This window comes from Lepidochelys olivacea (assembly GCF_965140295.1).
Source record: "Lepidochelys olivacea isolate rLepOli2 genome assembly, chromosome: 11".
Lineage (NCBI taxonomy): Eukaryota > Metazoa > Chordata > Testudines > Cheloniidae > Lepidochelys > Lepidochelys olivacea.
Window position 1 is genome coordinate 43,694,427 of NC_140421.1, and position 22,757 is coordinate 43,717,183.

Here is a 22,757-nt window from a genome sequence, read left to right on the forward strand (position 1 = left end):
ATGCTGTTGAAGTACTATTTGCTATTCATGCACCAAGAAGTTTTCTTTAAGCCTATTTCCACAGTTTGATCAAGTGATAAATGAGAGAGCGTGAGGATATTTAGTGGAGGGTTTGGGGTCTAAAACCAATAAAATACAAACAAATTTCATACCTATTTTGCTTAATAAAAGTAAATGGATCTCACAGAAATATGTGTAAACCTTAACTCAACTTTTTGCTGTTTAAAATAGCCAGAACCTCCCACTAAATGCAAAGTTCATGTTTTAAATAACTTGCTACCTTTTAAAATGTATGAATTATGGAAGATCTTTCCCGATTATACCTATTGAAATGAGCATAATATAACATCCAACCTTTGTGTTGGGTAACAGAAGCTCAGAATAAGGCACTGCTGGACAAAATCTGAACAGAAGTCTTTATATCTCTTAGGCAAATCTTCCTTCATTTTAGATGCTCATCCATATTTATGCAGAACAGTGAAAAGACTGAAAGAAAGTTGTTTTGTCAATTGCGTGTGCTCTGCTCGATCAGAACTTAAAGGCAGGGAACATTTTTCTTAGCTGGATGCCTCCAAGCTGCTGGCCTGCCAAGTTAGTCAGTTGAATCCAATTACTGCAAGCAGCATTTCATTTGGCTCGATGGAAGCACTCACTTATAACTTCACCTAAAATTTCAATAATACCTATATTGGGTCCATGCCTGAATAGTTCTAAAGATTTATCCCTGGCAACTTTTTATCAGAGCTCAGTTCTCTTTCTTTGACGAAGCTTCGGTAAGATGGTATAAAGCCAACGTCTTTAACCATCAGATGCTTACAAATACAAATTTCGGATGTTGCTGGCAGTTAGGGTAGAAAATATATCTTTGCAAAATTGGTTGCAAAGTAACCCCTGTCTAGAGTAAGGATGATATCACTGAACTGCTGAAGTGCTGCTGCGAAAAGGATCAGAAGTCGATAATTAATTAGACACAAAATGAAAACTTACCATATTAATCAACAGCGGATAACAATGACTTGATAACAATATTATGATCTCTCCGGTCAAGAGCTAAGGGGTACCGAATTTATGCTTTCTTCTTACACACTGTAACGTACTATTCTATTTCTAATGAACTCCGTTATAAAAAAAAAATAAAGCACTTAAAGTTGACGTACGCCCACGTGAATATATTATATAAGACGTTACCGGGACAGGCCTTGGACCAGGAACCTGGTAGAACATCGTGTGTAATCATGAAGCTCTACTTCCCAAACTCCAGTTTGCCAGCATAAATTAAGGTGAATTGGAGGGGGAATGCTGCATCATATTGGGTTTGGACAGGGACAGAGAAGATTTGGTGGAAAGTTGCAAGCTCTGTTATGTTGTGAGCTATTGGAGGCGCTTCCGTTGGTTGTTCATTAAGTGGTGAGTTATTGCTTTACAAGCCAAAGGTCATTTCAAAGGCTTATGGTTGCTAGATATCGTCTTTATAATGACCTGGGGTTTTTTTTGTGGGGGATTTTCTGACACTCTTCATGTTCTCAAATTCCTTAGTCGACACATTACAGAATGAAATGCAAAATGTTCATTTTGATCCACAAATATTGGTTGTGTGTGTGTACAGCAGGCTAAATTTCTATCTTAGTTTTCTATGTATCTTAAATAGGGAATTTAAAAGGTAGTTCCAACTGGATTTTTATACCTCTTTCCTAAATTAGTAGATCAGAGCCGGGGGTGGCAGATCTGTACAGTAGTGCTGTGCCTTGTTTTTTTCTTGGTGTGACAAACCCGAGATAACCACAGATATACATAATGTATGAGCGCCGTGGTAATGGCGCTGTGGTCTTTCTAGTAAATTTCCATTCTTCTTAGTGTGATGACTGGACCTGTGCATACTTTTCCTTACCCATGCCAAATGCATGCAGTTATCACTTACACTGTACAGCGCTAGATGGATTTACATCCTTTTGCTGGGGGGGGGGGGTTACAATTCATAATTGCCATGTTTGCACTTCCTCCCCCTAAGAGGCAAAGAACGTTGGTACAGTAGCTAGTAACTAGTGGAGGTGCTGGAAGCATTAAAGAAGCCATGAGAATGTGGAATTGTTTTTTATTTCGATCTGAGTTGGAGCTATTTTATCAAATGTTCCGCCAAATGGTTAAAAAGCTTTGGGGCTCTGATTACGTGAGCGCTAGACTCACGCCCTGTATGTACTGTATTGTCTGGAAAAGTCGAACAAGGCCTCTATAAAGTTTTGCCGATGAATCGTATAAAAACCAAAGGCTTCTTTTCAAAGTGTTGTTAGTACAGTAAATACATGTGAAGCACCTGTTATCTGTCTAGTAAAAGAGCTAATGTGGAGTTGGAGTCAGAGAGAATTGCTACATAAAAGGCGTGAATTTATTGTGATATTTATCAAGAAGGAAGTACAAAACAAAGCAGCTTCCACTGAAAGTTCTCACTTTTGTTTCAGGTACGTCCCAACGGATTATCCAAAGGAATCCGAAGATCCTACAAAAAGAGTTAAAGTCAAAAATCAAGAAAAAACATAAGCGTGGTGAGTTTTTACTTTTGTCTCTATAGTTTGTCACCTCTCTTGCTACAGAAGTAGTTGCCACGGATAATTTATCATATGTAAAGAACAAAAATGCTTGAAAGTTTATCTCTCTAGTGTAAGCTAACATACATAACATGGTACCTGATGATCGATTTCCAAATCTATTGCTGTTTAATAGCGTTAACCCCAAACTTCAAACACGAAGAATGTTATTACTGTAAAAGCTATTTCACCTAAATAACATTCTTTAAAATGCTGTCGCCCCATTTAAAGTAGCTCATTATTAAGCCTATTTAAACTCCAATGGAAAACAAAAAAAAGCATTTAATAGAACCACATTCGAACCAGTCCTGCTCCCACCGAATGAGAATTTGTCACCATCTTCAGTAGGGCTCTTTAAAAGCCAGTAACATTTTAATGCTGCTTTTATGTACCAAAGGCTGGTTACAAATAGTAATATTAAAGCTCCAAAACAATATTTCAGGAAGACCTCTGCTTCGCTCAGAAGAACTCTGAAATCGGTCAGATAGAAAGACCAGCATTTAGATCCTGATTTACCAATGTTATTAGGTGGCTCACAGAGTCTTAAATCACTGGAAGAGAAACAGAACATACACCTATTAAAACGCGGCTCCCTCTGTGAGCCATTGTGTACAATCTATAACACGAATACATTTCAGTATCAGTGGCAGCCATGGTCAAATTACATCAGTCACTCTTCCCGCACAAAAATTGGGGGGAGGGAGAGTTAATTTCCTGGAAGTCTTCATGTTGCAGTCTATCCGTCCGTTTGGTAAACTATATTCCAGCAAATCCAACGACCAGTAGTAGAACGTGATTTGGGGGAGGTGGGGAAGCAGGGTAAAAACAATAACAACAGATAAGCAGAGAGGGGTTCAAAAGTCCCTGGAAACGTGAAGGAAAATAGTCTGTGCTCTGACAAGAGACGCAGTAAAGAAGGAAACTGTTTGACTACTTTATATATATGTCCCCTTCCAGGCTGCAAATAAGGAAAATTTGCGGAGTAGGGAATTCTTTTGCTGGTCTTCCTCCTACGCGTAGCCTGTTTTACCCTTCTGAAAGTGCTAGGTCTTGAGAAGTGTTTTCCTTTTCATTCCTTACTAAAGCGTTTACTGCCATAGTACTAGCAGTCATAAATTTTGTTACAAACCACAGTGACAGGTGCATTGATATGCACCGTGAGAGCTCCGGCTGCTTAATAACCACTCCACTGGCCGCTCTTACTGCCTGTTATTTATTCCGTATCATATTAGATATTGATCCTAAGCAGAATTAAGTGTAGTGGAAGTATTAGTAGAGAACTGCTTAATATGAATATGTTTGGGTGTCGGATCGAACACAATTGTGAGACTGGAAACTTGTCAACATTTGAGGTTGTTGTATTTTGTGCACACACGTGGGATGTGTTTGTGTGTGTGTGTGTGTGTGTAAGTGGAAGAATGGGGTATTTTGTCTAACAAACCTGCGTCTCTTATATCTAGTCTGATTTCCAGATATAACTGTATGAAGCATAGTAGCTTCCAAGCGTTTGGAAAACAGAGACAGGACAAAGAGCCCCATTACCATATGTAATGTATAACGGTTCAGATGAGGTTAACCTCTCTGGATAGTAGGAAGGGAAACTCGAAACACAGACATGGGTACTTTGTGGTTGCCTAGCCCTACTGCATTTCAGTCCACCCCCCACAACGCTAGCAAACCATTTGGAGGTTACTTTGCTGCAGACTGTCTTTGGCCAAACCAAGAAGTGTTGAGCCCGTGCTTTTGGTGTTACATACAAAAACATCGCCTTATGCATTGCACTTGTAAAGTCAAAAAGTGTAAAGATTTAAAAAAAAAAAAGATCTAAAAGATGAGCCACCAAACAGTTGAGCATTGTCCGTGTGATTTATGGCCCATTGCCTCCTTTTTAGGTTCAAGCAGAGTTCACAAGTAGTTGGTATTTCAGAAAAGAAATAAGGCTTTTAACAGTTTTTCAGTAATATTGTTTCTTAAGATTCTGTGTATTCTTTTGGGGACTATATTTTATTTTGTATATAAAAGAATAGGCACAATGCTGTGTTGTGTTAACAAAATGCTTCAGTCCAGACTATGCCTGAAAATGTAAATGATAAAGGTAGAAAATTATTAATTGAGTGGATTATTTGCAAAAAGTAAATTATGAAAGACAGTTAAACCATAGATGGCCTAGTCTGGATCGTTGTATTTTCTTAGCACTCACAATTATCTTCGCTTATTACTTCTTAGGCCTCTGGTTACTGCATTCTTCAGGATGGGGTTGGGGCGAAGCCGCAGGTTTTCTGCCCCTACCAGCTTCCCAAAGAGTTATCAGCCCATGTTGATGAAAGAAAATAACTCCTCTGGTGAAGCTGTATTTAAGATCAGATGGCAGGATAAACAATTTAAAGTGACCTCGAATTTTCGTTATTTTAGTTCAGAATAGATATTCTGGTAACTTTTAGAAAGAATGCCAATGCTACTTAGTTATAGCAATTACTATTGGGGAAGCAGCAGACAAATAAAATTAAAGGTAACATATTACTAAAGCTTTGCATAAATATTGACTGAAGAATAACAATTAACAGAGACTGCTTTAATATTTTAGAACCACTTTCCTGTAATATGTTAATACATTTATATAATAAAGAGAGACGCCTGAGATTTTCTCAAATACAGGCTACATTGTCAGGTGAAATATTCCGTACTTTATTTTGCTAGACGGGATAAAAGATGCAATTTTAAAAAACGCATAAAAATACTAAGGGTACCAGTAGAGAAGTTGTATCAGCCATATTATAGCATTTATCAAAACTACGTGTTAGTTCCCATCTTGTAAGCTATAAAATACAGATTTACATTCAACAAATTGTATATAGCTTTTGTATCCGAGTAAAAATATTGATTATATGGAGAACTTTTCATTTGGCTACATTTTCCAGACCAAGCAGTTTGATAGGAAAATACTGAAATCTGAAATAACTTTTGCATGCTAGTACATAAACAAAACATGGTTTGTAATGAAAACCAAACCATATAAATGGTCTCAGATTGATTCGATTGACAAGAACTAACAAGAAACGTTGGGTGAAAGATTTTGAGCAGGGTAAAATTAATCAAAGAGTTAAGATAGGGTAGCTGACCTAAGCGTTTTTCTTTATAGTGCAAACTTAAGTTACTGAATGGTGTTAGTTATACTTTAACTTCCTAGGAATCTTTCAAGGAAAAAAGAGGCAGAATTTACAATAGAGATGGAATTTTCTATTTTTTTCAGGTTCTAATTCGGGTTCAATCCATCATGTCATCTGGGGCTTCACACTTCACACTTTTGCGCCTGCGTGCCCAGAAAAAAAAGGGGGGAGGGAAAGTAGGGATGTGGGTTAATCTTTATACCAAAATGGTATAGGATGCATGCATATTATGGATAAATATATACACATATATGATGACAATATAAATGATAATATGACAGTGCAGTCGGAAAAACAAAAAGAGAGAGAGAGAGAGGTAAATGTGGTTTTTGCACACATTCTGGGAAACACAGGGAAGGAAAAATGCATAGATATAATACACTAAAGAAATACAGTAGTTAATTCATTTCCGTACGTCTGGGATTTTTAAACGCTCTAAAGTTATACTAGAATGATACTGGGGGACAATGTAACCTCACAATTTTCACTGAAAGCCTAACACATTTATTTTTAATGGTTCAGGTGTATTGAGGTAAATGTATTAAGCGTCAGTTCAAAGTTTAAAAAAACTAGAACAAGAGGAAATTAAACACATCCTGAAATGTGTTCCTAAAGTCTGGGCGATTGTTCGCACATTATATCCGCCATTATCAGAGGATCTGTTCAGATTTTAAAGAGATGGGGCCTAATGCTCATCCCTTCACTTAGGTGATTTGATCTATGCTTTTTGGTTAGAGAGAAAGAAGGAAACTCCTCAAAGACTTTGAGGCATCTGTCTGACTATTCAACTAGATTAGGATTCTTTTAAAAAGTATTTAATGTATTTTTCACCCATTTTATGTTCAGTGTAGCTTCTCAGTCAAGTTAATCCATAGTCTCCCTCTTTCTTGAAGATAAAAGATCTGAAAGGAAAGCCTGTGCAATTTACAGATGAAGGGTCTGAAAAGAATCTGTATACTAGCCAAATCTTAGCATGTCTGAGTGTCAAAGTATAGGATGAGTGAATGAGTTCGTGTATGTGAGTCTATATGTAAGCATGTGAGGGAGTGTGTTTGTAAGGGGTGTGTGTGGCTAAAGGAGATGTCTGCCTTCCTGATACTAGGGAGGGTTTTACAGCCTTCCTCTGCATGTGGGGCGGTGGTCACTTGCTGGTTTGAACTGGAGTAAAAGGCTGGTTCTCTGTAACTTGAAATCTTTAAATCAACATTTGAGGATTTCATTATTCAGCCAGAGGTGATGGGCCTGTGACAGGAGTGGGTGGGTGAGGTTCTGTGGCCTGCCATGTGCAGGAGGCCAGACTAGATGATCAGGATAGTTCCTTCTGGCCTTAAAATATACGAAATCACACCAGTTCTTCTCAATTAAAGTTTCTTTTGTCTCTCGCTGTTTCCCCATAGGTGGCTTCCTAGGCAGTGAGTGGCCCAGGCCGACCACGTGAGCCGCTGGGACCTAGTCAATGTTATCTGAGCAGGGTCCCCAGGCCTTGGCGATCCCAGAGAGCAAGATGCAGAAAACCGCTTACTACGATAACTCGGGGCTCTTCGGGGGCTACACGTACAGCAAAGCCGACGCCTACAGCTACAGCTCGACCCACCAGCCTTATACACAAGCCGCCCTGGACACAGACTACCCGAGCTCCGCCTGCTCCATCCAGAGCTCGGCTCCCATCCGAGCCCCAACCCACAAGAGCAGCGAGCTGAATGGCAGCTGCATGCGGACCAACGGCGGCAGCCAAGCAGGCAGTCAGCCCCCGGGTATAGGCGAGCAGCAGCAGCCGCCTGCGCTGCCGCCTTCCTCCCCACCGAACCCCACCAGTGCGGCCCCCCCGAAAAAAACCAAAGGCGGCCCCAATTCCTCCAGCTCTTCCACGGCCACCATTAGCAAACAGATCTTCCCCTGGATGAAAGAGTCCCGGCAGAACTCCAAGCAGAAAAACACCTGCGCTGCTTCAGGTACCCGACACGCTCCCCTCCCTGGGGTCACCCCTTCACGTCCCCCTCAAGTCCAGCTGTCCCTGGTTCTGCTAAGCAGCACACTGATCAGCCTGGCCAGAGCCCCTCCCCAGCGAGGCAGAGGGGCCAATGAAGCACGGGGAAAGAGTGCCCCTAAAATCTTTGACGTGCTCGACTCTGTGGCTTCTGGCATAGTTGAGTGAGGGGCTCCTTAGCCAAGTCCTCTGCAGCTGGGGGCCTGTTTCACTGTAAATAACAACTCTGTCCATTGGAACTTGAGTTCGCGGGATGCTTCGGTCCCCTGCGCTTTGATCGAGGCTTTTCGGGGAGGCAATGCAGTGCTACAGGGAGGGGCCACTGGACTTATGGTTTACAGTCCTGCTGGCCATTCGAGCCAGTCTGACGTGCAGAGGAAAACAGCATTTCCTCGCCCTCCGTCTAAACGCTTCAATCTGTCCTTTCTCCCTGACTCCGAAATGGCTTCTAGTACAGAGTCTTTAGAAATGTAGACAGCACAAGCACTGAAAACCACGTACTCCTAACACTCATCCCTGGAAAGGTCCCCAATCTTTTTTCCAGTAACGGGAGCATCTCTTCTGATTTGAAAGCGATAAAGCCAATCCCCCGTCTGTTTTACTCTTGCTAGCAGTTCTGCTGGTTTAAAATCCTGCCATTTGGCCTTTCCTCTGGTTTGGGATAAAAGAAAGGGGGACCCCTCATCCCTCCCCCTCTTTCTCCATTCAGCTAAATTGAGTCTATTCAGAAATCCCCCAATGTCTAATTTACTTTCACCCCTTTTATTATCCACTATTGCTAATTACTAATGACTTCCCCCGCCTCTGGTGCTTCAGAATCCGGATAAAGTAGCCTGGCCTGCTCCCATTTGAAGTAATAGGAGTTTTGACCTTGTGCAAATTGGGAACAGGATCGGGAGTTGGGTCTAGTAGTAAAAAAAAAAAAAAGAGAGAGAGAGAGAGACCCGTGGACAGAGGGACTTGGATATGATGCCACCAAAGCCTCTCTGAAGGGTACCTCAGGGTGCTCATACTCAGGGCATACTTATCAAAAGCTGGAATAGTGTGTAGCTCATCGTTAATTACTGTGATATGAAAGGAGGTTATATTGAAATCATCAGCAATCTCTGACGCAGCCTTTCCCTTAAAACGGTCAGTACTCTGCCCATTAAGTCTCGTTTTACTTTGAATTCCAGTTTGGTAATATCTGAAGGGCTATGTTACATCAACTACGCATCGGCGTGGTAAATATACACCCTTGGAAGAGAGCAGGGGAAAGCAAAACCAAAGTACAGGGGATTTGATCCGTTTCTAGTCAAACCACTGGCACAGGTTCGGTGTGACTGAGTCTGCATAGGCAGGCCAGGCACACCGCTCCAGTTCCTGGCAAGAGCCGGGTCATTTGCCTCGTCGGAACTGGGAGAGTGGCTTGTGTTGGTTTGGTTTGTACAGAACGATCTTTAGAGCACTGGCCCGTCCTTAGCGGGCTGCTGTGTCAGGGTCTATACAGGAATCACCCTTTCTTTGTTCCTCTTCCTTCGGCAGGAGACAACTGCGAAGATAAAAGTCCCCCCGGCCCGGCTTCCAAGCGAGTCCGCACCGCCTACACCAGTGCGCAGCTGGTGGAGCTGGAGAAGGAGTTCCATTTCAACCGCTATCTCTGCCGCCCGCGCAGGGTGGAAATGGCCAATCTTCTGAACCTGACGGAGCGCCAGATAAAGATCTGGTTCCAGAACAGGAGAATGAAGTACAAAAAAGACCAGAAAGCCAAAGGGATCATGCACTCTCCTGTAGGACAGTCCCCTGACCGAAGTCCACCCTTAAGTGGCCCAAATCACGTAGGATATTCCAGCCAGCTTCCAACTGTAAATAGTCTTAGCTATGATGCGCCTTCGCCAACATCCTTTGCCAAATCACAGCAAAACATGTATGGCCTGGCTGCTTACACAGCACCTCTCAGCAGCTGCTTACCCCAGCAGAAACGGTACCCGGGAGCAGAGTATGACCATCACACCATGCAAAGCAGCGGCGGCTTTGCCAATCCCAATCTGCAGGGCAGCCCCGTTTATGTGGGAGGTAATTTTGTTGATTCCATGCCAGCTCCTGGCCCAATGTTCAATATCGGCCATCTTTCTCATCCTTCATCTGCTAGCGTGGACTACAGCTGCGCTGCTCAGATCCCAGGCAACCATCACCATGGACCTTGTGACCCTCATCCTACATACACAGATCTTACTTCTCACCACACATCTCAGGGAAGGATTCAGGAAGCACCCAAACTAACGCATCTGTAGTGGACCGGGACGGATTGAGGGAGCGAAATGTACTCACGTTTAAATTACCTCACTTTTCTGACGTTACAGCGTTACTTTCCTCTGAGCGTCAACAGTATTAGCGGATTTCTCTCCCCTAACAGCCACATTCTTTTTTTGCGACTCTAAATAAGTCAGTGAAAAGGATCCTTTCTTTTATAGCTGTTTAAAGCATGACAGTGCAATATACTGCAAACCAAGGGGCTAATAATCTGGTAATGATGTACTTGAAGGTAAGTCTTATAGATCAATTAGAAGTAGCAGCGCGTCATGCTGAGGTGTTTTTAGACCAATTGTGAACGATGGGATCTTGCCTGCATATAAACTTATTTCAGAGAAGTTAATTTATGAATTCTTCAGTAATGCAAGGATTGCATTGGACTAAATGATATGTATTTATTGTTTTAAGCGAGACATTTTTTTGTATCACTGATTATTTATCCTCGTCTTACTGTATTTATGTGGATATTTGTAGAATTTATTCACCATAACTTCGGGAGATTGATTCAGGTCCCTGGTGACTATTGCATTTCACCTATTTAGTATATTTGGTCTGAACTAGTTGAGAGAGTAGTTTTGAACAGTTGTAACAGTGGCTGGTGTTTGTAGTTTATGTAAGGATTAATTAAGACTGTAAGTCTTTAATAGAGTAAAACAAACTGTGGCATCACACAAATAGCCCTTATGCATTTTTATAAAGTGTATTTATTTCAAATTGTCTGGGGCCGTTTGAACATCTATTTAGATTTAAAAAATAAGCCACTTTTTAAAGTTGGAAGTGTCTGTTTTAATCATGCAAGCTGCAAAGCGGAACACTCGGCCATTTTGTTTCTGATAAACTTCTACATACAAAAACCTCCGAGAGGTTGGCATTTATTTATTGATTCGCTATCTCTTGCACACATTAATTCGGTGGGCTATTTTGTTGGTATTACATTCTAACTATCTGAAATAGAAAAAGCTTAGAATGCAAAAACAAAAAAATAGAAACCGCCTAATAGTGATAATTTAATTAGGGTTTCCATAGCAATCCGAGCTGCAGCTGCCCGTCTCCTTTGTTATTTATACTGTTGTCTTTATACTAACCATAAATCAATTTTTTTAGACACCATTGGAAGCCCGAGCTTAATTTCGCGCATTTTAAAAAAACGAAAGAAAATTGACAATCAAATATATACAAATGAAAGGAAGCCGCTAAGTGTAGAAACTGAGGTACAGTAGTAGGTAAACAAACTATTCCACAATAGCTTTCAGTTAGGAAAGTTATCTCCATCCGCGTAATCTTCTGTAGCAGACAGACACTGATACATTCCTTGTGAAAACAAATCTTACTGCCATTAACAGATTATTTCATAAAAGAAACAAACATCTTGTTTCCTCCTTTTTATTTACATAACTGTGTTTAATCTCTTGCCGGATTTACAACGATTTTGTAAACGTAGAAATGGTATTAGCAAGGTTAGTAACCAGACATGTCCTTCCAGGAAGACGTTATTCTTACCGCCTTTAAAATGCTCAGTTAAGATTCAGATCTTCTGTATTCCCAGCAAAATCGTCCCGACGCATCACTTTTTAGTTTGACAAGTAACTGCCGCCCCTGCGCCATCCCCTGATGACAAGACCTGGAATTCCTAGTGTGAGAAATATTAACTCCGAGAGTTCTGGTCAACACGGGAAATCTTTATTTTCTGATCGTTGTGTTTCGCTGGACAACAATGTTTCGAAATATTATTTAGTTTTCCCTCTGTGTTGTTTTTAAAGTGTCACGTTACGCTGAGAAAAGAAGTGTATCCTTTTGTTAAGTTTCAACTTTTACCCCAGCAGATTTGAATATACGTGTTGTAGATCTGTAAACAAAACAGAATAAACTACTTTGAGCGAAGACATATTTTAACCACTTCGAGACCTACCATTGTTTTCTATGACACACACATCGATTATTTCGTCAGAGTTAAGCTATTAATATTTTAAATAAATAATCAATAAAATAAATAGTAATAATCTCTATTCGTGAATTATACAGATCCAATGCTTTGTGTTACAGTTTGCAGGGAATAGATCAAAAACTGAACTGGTACATGTAGATTAGTTTTATGTTCTTCAGGCTAAAGTATATTTCACGTCATCCGCCTATAAATAAAAAATGAATAATCCAGTGTATTCCATTTGGCATTTTATAGTATCTTATGTTACTCAACGTGCATTTTCTGAGTCTGCGGGTGTCTACAATCCAAGTGTTGTCTACTGTTTAATGTTTTATGGGCTAGACTTCACATAGTGTCTGGGCTGGGTTATATTATTATTAGTTCATTTAAAATTCATGTAACCAGGGAAATTATTATACACTTCCCCTTAAAAAAAAGGGGATTGAAGAAAGTGCTTTAGAATAAAAACATAATGTTACCGGTGAGCACTGGTATATCATATCTTTGTATGGCCTGGGGGCAAAGCTTGCAAATCTCTTTCTCCGAATGTTCTGACCGTTGTGTGTGGGAGGTGAGGTGGGAGAGGGGTCAGGTGATAAATAAATTCCGTTTCTTCTGGTTTATTCTGGTAGAGGCAAATCTGATGCAACTGCGATAGAACCCCATGGTCACAACCTAATTATGGGAAGTAATGTTACCTTGTCTAAAGTGTTGGCATTTTTACAGTGTTTGTACAAGCACCAGCAATCTAAGAGAGAGACACTTTGGCATAAGCCCTCCTTTTCCTTGGCCCGCAGTTTAAACCTTCATAAATTATACAACCCGCTTTCACTTTCAACATGCGTTCAGTTCCCTTTGAGCCTGCAATTAGTTTTCTGAGCCATGGTAACCTAGATGAAACAAAACACGAGTGCAAGGGCTGAGCTGTGTGAGGCTCCAAACCTTCATTCATTTCCAGGAATGAACCTCCCTCCCAACCTCCCGCGAAACCAATAGCCTAAGAGCAGCAAACCAGGTCAGGAAGGCTGAAGTTGGTCTTTCAATTCCTGTCGGCATCATTTCAATAACGCCTGGTACAGTGACAGTCACAGACAATTCATCAGCCCTGAAAATTCATTTCTAAGCGGGACCAAACAACCCCTTCTGACGTGCTACTGAGGAAGAGACAAAGATGGCTTCGTTGTATGTCAGGCTACTTAAAGTCTGACCCGAAGCCCATTGAAGTCGATGGAACGACTCCCGTTGATTTCACTTGCCTTTGGATCAGGCCCCAATGAGTTTATTATAATAGCGCTCGCTGTTTATTTGTTTGATTAAAAATGGCATTCAAAATAACAACCAGAGAAACTGAGAGTTTTAAACAAATAACCCGAACCTAATCAGTGACTGTGCCTGCTATCTCTGCTGGGTTATTCATTGAGCGAAGGGGGGCGATTAATTTGATAGGGATTAATTCCTGCTAAAGGAAGATATTTAGTGTGGAGCTGACGGAACAATGTGACCTCTATTTAAGCGTTTTGATTGTGGAGACCTCTTGTAATTAGTAATAAACTAAAGTAAAAGGTTTAGAGCCAGATCCTAGTCCATATATAGTCAGTAGCAAAACTCACCGGGGGAAATCCTGGCCCCACTGAAGTCAATAAATGGGACCTAAAAAGCTCCTTTATTTTTGAATGTAAGAAGCAGGTAACCTTCTGTCCAGTATAACCCACTTATTATTTACCATTTCAAACGGAGCTGTGCACAGGAAAAAGAACTCCGAAATTACACCTTGAAGTACCTCCTCCCTGGGTGGTTTTTTTGTTTGTTTGTTTTTGAATTACACACTGTAGTTAGGCGACCTCAGTGGTCATAGAAACACTGAACTGAATGGGATATTCCTGTATACTGAGGCTGATTTAAAGGCTGGACTAGTGCTTATCATCACTTATTATGCTCAATGCTCTTTTCGCTGTAATAATATTTTCTATCGGTACAAAGACTGCTTAGAGTCCTGATCGCCACAAAGCTACAGGAGAGCGATCACTTGTTTGTACTATTCTGATACACAGCCATCCAGTTAGACCCCGAAAACTCCATTAGCATCCACAGAACAAGCTAAAAGAAAACGAGAACCTGCCTTTAAACCATATCATGGAAAAATAAAGACAGATACCCTTTGTGCGTTACCAGCAAATGCCTTTGAATGTAGGGACTGTAAAGATCAACTCCTTCTCCCCCCGCAAAGATCATTTATACCAGAGAAAGAATTGGTGTCTGAGGCTCTACGGGCTGGTAATAACCAGTCACTCTGCAAGATATTTAGCATGTCTACTGACCACCTTCACTAAGCGTTATTCCCTTCATCCCACTTGATACGGCTCCTACACAGCTCACATTCAACAGAGGGACCCTTGCAAAAGCAGCAGACTTTTCTGCAAAGCCCTGGAAAGCAGCTAGTTAGTTTAAATGTCCTCTCGGTTGGGGGACGGGGGGAGGGTTAGAGAAAAATTCTGGAGACTAAAACTTCTGTAAATGACCACATGACCTATCTGTATTTGACAAAGCTCGGAGAAATACCTATCTGTACATCCAATCTTTTGGCTGGGGACTTTGTCATAATCTCTGTGTTAATAGCTCTACATCGTTTACTTTAATATTTTATAGGCACAATTCCTGTAACTTGTTGTTTGGAAATAAATGTGGAAGTGGTATTCTTTATATCCCGGTATCCTGCCTATCACGTGGTCCTCTTCTTCTGGAAACCCTTTCTTTCTGTTTGTATTTGGTAGTGCATCTTAAAATGGTCCGTAGGAAAATACAATGCAAGCCCATAGAAAAAGAAATAATGCATGAAACAGTTATCTCATATAGCTGACGCCGGGAACCTTATTTCCCCCCAGATGATTTTATAACCGGTGTCTGACGCTTATATCTGTTTTAGAAACATCACTAAAATGTCTACTGTTGCAGGGTTCATCATACTCTGAGTCTCCTTCCGATGTATTTATGATTAGCTCCCTAGCTTGCTCGTTAGAAGAACGCATCAGTAACAGCCTCACACTAAAACTGGCGGGAGCTCTCCAGATTTGAAAGCCCTGGCTTTTCAAAGCCATCCTGCCACTCCCGCATTATGTTTGCACACTCTCTGGCTTGCAAGCTGCCGTTCCTTTTCAATGCTAAGGCCCCGTGGACTGCGGGAACTGGCTCCTCTGATGCTGGAACAGACTTCGCAACCCTCTGAAAAGGCTGCAGCAGATTTGGCACGGACTCAGGTCTAAGAGATGGACGTGGCAAGTTTTGGCGAATGGAGTTAAAATAGCAGGAGGGATCAGGGTAAAATAAATATCAAATCATTTGCACAGCAGCAACATAAAGAGGAAGCTGGAGGGAGACAACCCTGCCAAACAAACAGTCTTAAAAATCTATCTATTAAGAGTGTGCCAATAAGGTCAGGGTTGCAGAGCTGGCATGTAAATCGCTGTAAAACCCTGCAAAAGTTATTGATGTAGAAGGGGCTAAAGAGAGGGGGCTAATTTTAAAACCTCGGTAGTGAATTGTTTGTAAGTAATAAACCAGCGCACAAAGCAGACTTCCTTGCACTCAGTCAGCCCGGTGGAAAACCAAGGAAACCATCTGACATTGATTGGAAGGTAGATTCATGAGCAAAAGTTAATTCAGCGAGAATTAAACAAGAACAAAGGAACATATAGCAAAAAAGGGTCACTGTTAGGGCCCAGTTTTGCTCTCCGGATTTATGCTAATAGCTCCACTCAATCCGCTGAGCTCAAGCATGATTTGGCCCTGGCTGATCCACATTCTGCAATATGCAAATTGTTGAAATTCTGCCTTCTGGTTCAAATTCTACAACAGACTAATTTGGCTCTTGCTGGTAAAGAAAGATGTCTGAGCAGTTAAATAAAAGCTGGAAGAAGAAGAAGAAGAAGAAAAGAGACAAGGACACTCAATTTTAGTTCCTGTCTCTTTATATTTCCAAAGACTGCCAATAATAAGACACAATGAAAGCCACAGCAAATACTCTATAGTCTCAGAAGAACTGCATTAACGCTGGCCAGCGTCTATCCAAGGGAAGGTTGGAAATCCCTCGCTAGAAACAATAGCTCTGTGGCAGACAGGCGGCACGAAAAGCCGGTTTCTTCTACGTGTACAATTAGCGGGCCGTGGTGGTTGGCTCTAGGACCACGTGCTATTATATATTTATGAACCCACAACCTATATTTTTAAAAGTCGGTAGATGGGCTAGCCCAGAGTTACGTTGGCCCCTGACACTGCTGGAGACTAGATACCAAGTTAATCACTGAACAGACAACAACTCTCCATTACCAAGCGAGCAGTTGCAGTGGGCAGGCTGTGGTCCTTGCTGGGAGCGGGGCTGGCGGGGGAGGAAAGGGGGATTGGTTCTATTAAGAGTTCATCAATCACACAATGTGCACTTTTCACTCGACAGCGGTTCCTCCTACTTCAGCTCGAGTCTGGGCCAGCTGGGATTCAACCAGAAACCGCAGCCGGAGGAGACAGAAACCGAAGCTCAGAACACCGCAATCTAATATTCACGGGCTGACGCTCGGCATTCAGCTTCCAGCAGGGAGGATGCAACTGAATCCTTTAGTGACAAAAAACGAAATGCAAAAAGTGACCCTGTGGTCGGGATAACAGCCTCCTCAGACTTTGTGACCCCTCCTCCCCCCGGTAATCTTGCCCCTGAAGTCAATACACAAGTATGCCCAGGATAAGCAAGATGGGCTTTGTCTACTTTATTTCTATACAAAGCCATTATAGGTTCTATGAACCTGTAAGTCGGTGATCAAGCAGGGGTACAGAGAGGTCTTCCAGGGGGTACATCCACTCATCTAGATATTTGCCTCGTTTTTCAACAGGCCACATGAAAAGCATGAGTGAAGTCCCTACAAACTAAAATTTAATGCAGACAGTGACTTGTTTATACCTATCCATATACTATACACTGAAATGTAAGTACAATATTTATATTCCAATTGATTTATTTAATAAGAAGAAGAAGGTAAAATGCAAAAGTAAGACATTTTTCAGTGATAGTGTGCTGTGACACTTTTGTATTTTATGTCTGATTTTATAAGCAAGTAGTTTTGAAATGAGGCGAAACTTGGCGGTACAGTAGACTGGAAAGATTGAGAGCCACCGCTCTAAGCGACAGCTCTGAGAAGAACATCTTCATTGGCTCATATTTTCCTGCCCCCCATCTCACCTATAAAAACAAATCTGGAATTCAGCCAGAAGGATTTAGCACACACGATTTCATTAAAACGTTTTCCTTAATAAAACCCCAAACTTTTGGGTACTTAATTAAGGGGCTCACATTCGTGTACAGAAGTGAAAACGCTTAATTAGTCAATTAATTAATTTATTCTAGTTTTGCCTGGCAAGCTCCCTGGTGGAAAAATTGTAACTGGACTTGAAAATAACCGTAGCTGTTAAGAGCAATTTAAAAAAATCTTCCCTAGAGGTACAGGCTCTGTGCTATTGCTTCAGGGCAGGGAGTCCCACGAATCTACACCGGGGTTTGGCTCTGATCAGCCTAAAGTACTTTGTGGTGTTTCTTTAATATAAAATAAAATAAAGGAATTTGTCAATGTAGGAACAATCCAACAAATTTGTGTGTGTGTGTGTGTGTTAGCTGACCATTGTAAAGTGAGATTTTTGCATTATCTCACCGTCACAGGGTGACCTGTTGCCTTTAAAAGGGAGGGGGGTTAGTGCACCTGTGACTGGTTACCTGCTGTCCAGTTGGGCTTAAGGGAAAGCACCTGGGCCTTATAAAGGGGGAAGGGGCGTGGGGGCGAAGAAGATGAAGACAGTAGAAAGAAACAGGAGAGGAGAACTGCGTGGTACAGTGAAGTTGTAGAGCGTTCGAAGTCTTCTCTAGGGCTATAGCGAATAGAAGGCGGTAGGAGAGTCTGGCCTTTCAGGGACCAATATACCAACCAGGTAGGCTGGGAGTGGCTTCCCAAAGCAGGGAAGAACATGGGTGTAGCTCGAAGGATTGGATCCCCTCTGGGGGAAAGACGAGAAACCCTAGTCTGCATTGAGACAACAGGGGGGAAAGAGGCTGGGTGGGAAGGCTGGAGAATGGAGGATTCCCATCTGGGTGTAGGGGAGAAGCCCCAGGATTTAGTGTTGGTGTGAACAGTAATATAAACAGATTCAGTAGGGGAGTGTCTTAAGGCCTCTGGAGTAGTGGAGTTTATTTAAGGAGCCCTAGAAAGGGTAAACCTCTGTAGCACCTACTTCCTCATGCTTGGCTAGCAGGGGTGCTACAGGGAAGGTGTGCTTCTTAGCACTCCACTAACAGGACTTTCCCATGTTGTTAAGCCATTGGTTCCCAGGACTTGCCCCACTTAATCTTTCCTACAGATGTCTATAAAGTCCATGTAACATGATGAAGGAAAGCAAAGACTCCGAGTCACCAGCCCAGGTCTTATTTCAGTGATACTGATGAGAATTACTGGGACTTTCCCTATTTATGCATAACAGGATAGTTTCTGAAGACAGATTTTCCCTCTATGCGTGGGAGGTTCTCCGTTAATCTCCCCTTTTCACCTTCACCTGTCACATTCGGGGGGGGGGGCGAAATCCTCTCCGAAGCCTCTCAAAACTACTCTGAAGGTCAGCCGAGGGAGACTGATACAACTTCCTCAATCGGAAGAAGTGAACTGCCTTCACAGGGCATCCATGCTTTTCCTGGAGCTGAATTTGGATTCCACTAGGATGACTTCATTTTTGCTAATGCCAGTTGTCCAAATGTAGTCCTTACTTTATCCAAAACTTTCAGAAACAATCTACCGCCTCCACTGCGTTTCAATTTCTTTTTCCAAATACCACTATTAACCTTCACAGCCTGGAACCTATAATTTGCTTGTACACCAGGGCCACAACAATTCAGAATATCGGCAAATGCTGCTGAAATGTTTATCATTAGCTTTTCATATCTACCCCTCATGAAATGTACATGGTCAGTTTTCCTGGAGAGCCACTTGAAAACATATTCCTAAGAGTATTTTCAAATGAGAATGTGTGTGACACAGTATAGATCTAGATCCATCAGTAACCGTCTCTAATAAACAACTTCTGTAAAAATAAAATATCAGACAGTAAGCTGGGAGAATCCAAGTGCATATCTGGACTAGGGCTTTCACTTCCTAGATTTCAGGGAGAATCTATTGTATCTACGCTAGTGTGGTGTAAAATTTCCTCAGCGCATTTCAAGGTCACACTTAAATAATCATAGTGTCAATATAGGTTATGATATTGGAACCATCAAGGATGACAGGGCAAGGAAAGCACTTTTCTTTCAGCTGGCACCTGGAAAATGTAAGTTTTCCTCTGGAGAAAAGGATTCAAACAGTCATCCTGGAGGGGGAAAAAAGGAGAATGAACAAAAGGACAAATGGGTCAAATTCTGAAGTCCTCTGACTCTCCTTGGGAAAGCTACCTTTGACTTTAGTGGAGGTGTGCTCTCAGTGCCAATGCTTTTTACATGTGTACCTTCACTCCAAGGGTTTGTCAGACTTTCTCATTTTATGTTACTATTCATGAATCCATCGTGGCTTTGGAGCGAATTCCTTTACGTGACTTGCGTTTGAGAAGATTACTGGCGCCATTGTTCGCACCCTTACCTAACATAGTTTGGTCCAGGCTAGTTCTCTGCGTGGGTGGCGCAGCGGCACTGGAAGGCCAGATTCCACCTATTCTGGACAAATGCCAGGACTTCACCCAAACGGTCTTCTCTGGGCTGTGCCAGCTACTCAATAAGCCTGCCAGAAACTGTGCGCCCAATCCACACTCTTAGCCGCCCTAGCACTCCCTACGGACACTTCCTTTCCCCCTAGCTGTAAGATTCCCTTCTCCATCCCTGAACTTCCCAGGATTCTTTTCCAGACAACCCCCTTTTAGGAAACCCCCGTGCTTGCTTGGAGCTGCGGAGCACCTCCGACTCCAATGAAAATGCCTTTTTCCAAAAACTCTTTTGATCTCAGTGAACTGTGTCTGGGAAGTTTATACCAGACAGGTGTGTTGACCCTCATTGTCACCACAGTCTGGATTTGAATGGACATAAAGCCAAAAACTAAATTTCCTGACCACACATCAGCTGGGGGCCTCAGTTGGTTAAATAATTTTTTTTTCTCAGCTCATAATGATTGAGTTCATAGCTGGATCCTCTTCAAACTGAAATATGAGACTCTCATTATGGTAAATCACTGACAACATAGTTTGTAACTGTTAAAAGAGGACTGTCAGTGGGTATTCAGGGAAAATCTAATCCAGGAATGTGTTCACAGTAACCAAAAACTTAGTTGGTTAGTTTTAATGTAGTTGTGTTTTTTCTAACTGCAGTAACTCTTGATTTAACTGCACCACAAAAACATTGATCAACATTGTGGTCCAGTGTCCCTGCAATACTTTATTTTAGAAAATGTTGACTTAGGAAAAATATCATCCAAAACACTTCTGTTTTTCTGCCATCTGTGCATTAGAAAAGGACAAAACTGATGTTAAATAAATTTCAGCCCCAACTGTGATTGAGTTGAAAGCTTAAAAGCGAAGGTTTGTGAGAAAGAATGGGGCAGAGCTCTAATTGTTCTACTGTTAGAATGGCCAGCTACTCAACAAACCCGATTATTCAGGTGAATGGATACTGGGCCTTTTTTTTTTTTTGGGGGGGGGGGGAGAGACAAACTCTTTAGGTTGTTGCTGCAAATCGCAGCAATTTTCCTTTTTATTGAAGAGGAAATAATGAAGTCCTTATTTTGAAGGGTTGAAGTTGGCTAAGCTTTTCAGTGGACATAAGCAATGGCTAAAATGTCTAACAGAAGTTCCTAAGCTTAAAAACTTGTTTATTATTAAATTAAATGCTTCACTTCTGCTGCCCTACTAATTTCCTTCTCTAAGACCATGTCCCACACCCTGCCTTCTTTAACGCAATCTGTTCTTTCATCAAGGTATGGATTGGGCCTGGGGTCTACAACTTCCACTGAGAGCACTGGGATAAAAGTTGCAACTTTGCTTCATGGGAATTGCAGGTGCTCTGCTGCTTTGGGGAGTAGATCATCATTTGTGTCAGAAGCAAGGGGTCAGTTTTAGGCATGACCCCTTAACTCTAAGACCCATGAAAAATCGCTGGGATAGGGCCCGATTCTGCCTCGACTACATGATTTCAGTGGGAGCTGCACCCTTTTAACTGAATACAGGACTGGACCGTTGGTAGAACTGAGTATTCGGTGGGAGGTGTATGTATCCAATGGAGAGTGTATTACTGTATTTGGGGTGAGAGTAGGACTGAATTATGAATGTGCTTCCCCACTCTCTTTTAAGGGTCTGCCTCTGAACTTTGTAGATTTCTCTTATAGAGAAGGAAGCATATTTCAAAACTTTAAACCGTAGCTCCGTTCCCTTTCCTCCCATGGGCTACATGACAGGTGCCACCTTTTCTGTCATGTGTCTTGAACTCTAAGGAGTACTCAAAATATTTAAAATACTTGCCTTTTTAGCGTGTAGTGACTTCATGTTTACTAGACTTGGATTGGAATAGAGCCCAATAGTTAATGAGTCAAATTTTGAAGTACTTGCATTGTAAGACTTTAGGAAAACACCATCACTTGCCTTGTGGAGTCCAATCTTTCCCTCCACGAGGTTAATTCCCTTCTGCCAAAGGGAAATGAAGTTTACAAAGTTAGAAAGTTTGGTAGAGCAGAGAACTTACTCTAATCTCTTTCCTGTTTCCTTTTATTTATTTCTGGGCCAGTCATTAACACTCAGTAAACACTATTGTATCACCCTGGGGACCATGAGAGCCCATTAACGTTGTGAGCCCTCGGATTCACTTTCAAGAGACTACAAAGCACTTATCTGATGGAGCAGGTCCATTAATTGCTGTGACTTGCAGTAACATCGAACCCCACCCAGATCTGAACTGTCTTCCGGATGCATTTTAACCTCGGATTTCTTAAAAACTCATCTGCATATACGAAGATCCTCTCGGAAAGGAAACACAGGTACAGCTGAGGATGAGATACCACAAAGCTGGCAAAAGACAGTTTTCGCCATTTATTGCAAGCAAGGCTAGATTAAACTACAAAGGGAAACCTAGGAACACCTCTAAAATACATGATACACTACAACGTACAAGAAACTTCCGCCTTTCACTGAAATACATAAAACATTACTGCCCTATCCCCCCCTAAACAGTTGGAACAGTCGACCTAGGCTTGGCCAGGTGCATTAGCGTAGGAGTAAAGCTTTCTGAGCATTTTCTTTGCACTTGAAAGCCTCCTGGCAGTGCTCAAAGTGACTAGGATTTCAGTTTAGGGAACTGCCAGCCCCCTTTGCCTCCCGAACTAAAACTGCAGACGGTACCGAGCCAGGCTCCCTATAACCACAGTCAGGATTATAGTGGTTCTGCCAGGCAATGGGTAAGACTCAGGCCACATGAAAATAGGAGACGTCCCTGGGGCACGCTGGAGAGGCCCGCGTGTGTTCTGCACCCACAGCACCAGCCGCCTTTACCCCACTCTTCCGAGCTAAGCCCAGTGGCCAGCGCCTCCCTCCCAGTCTCACCTTCAGCTCCCTCCTGGCCCTGGCCCCGTACCTCTGCGGGGGCAGCCCGGGTCGGCTCAGGGCGATGCCCGGCGCTGCCTCCTCTGCCTTACCGGCGCTGCGAGGTTCCCCGGGTCCTGCGCGCCGCAGCGCGCTTCTCCCTGGGCGAAGTTTGCGCCGGGGCAGAAGGCAGCGAGCAGCACCCAGCATCCCTGAGGTGGGCTCTCCACGGAGGG

General features: G+C 42.3%; 1 protein-coding gene across 6 annotated transcripts in view; it reads left to right on the top strand.

The window, feature by feature from the left end:
- Positions 1–11,978, top strand: part of HOXD3 (homeobox D3) — a 37,332-nt gene extending 25,354 nt beyond the window's left edge. For 5 of the 6 annotated variants that reach the window (XM_084643253.1, XM_084643254.1, XM_084643252.1 and 2 more), the window contains 3 exons: positions 2,457–2,540; positions 7,147–7,701; positions 9,261–11,978. In XM_084643253.1, coding sequence (XP_084499379.1) covers positions 7,206–7,701; positions 9,261–10,009 — 1,245 coding nt within the window. In that variant the 5' untranslated portion in view covers positions 2,457–2,540; positions 7,147–7,205 and the 3' untranslated portion in view covers positions 10,010–11,978. Of the gene's footprint in view, positions 1–405; positions 1,408–2,456; positions 2,541–7,146; positions 7,702–9,260 lie in introns of those variants that run through there. The other variant, XM_084643257.1, reaches the window with a different exon arrangement.
- The last annotated feature ends 10,779 nt before the right edge of the window (positions 11,979–22,757 follow it).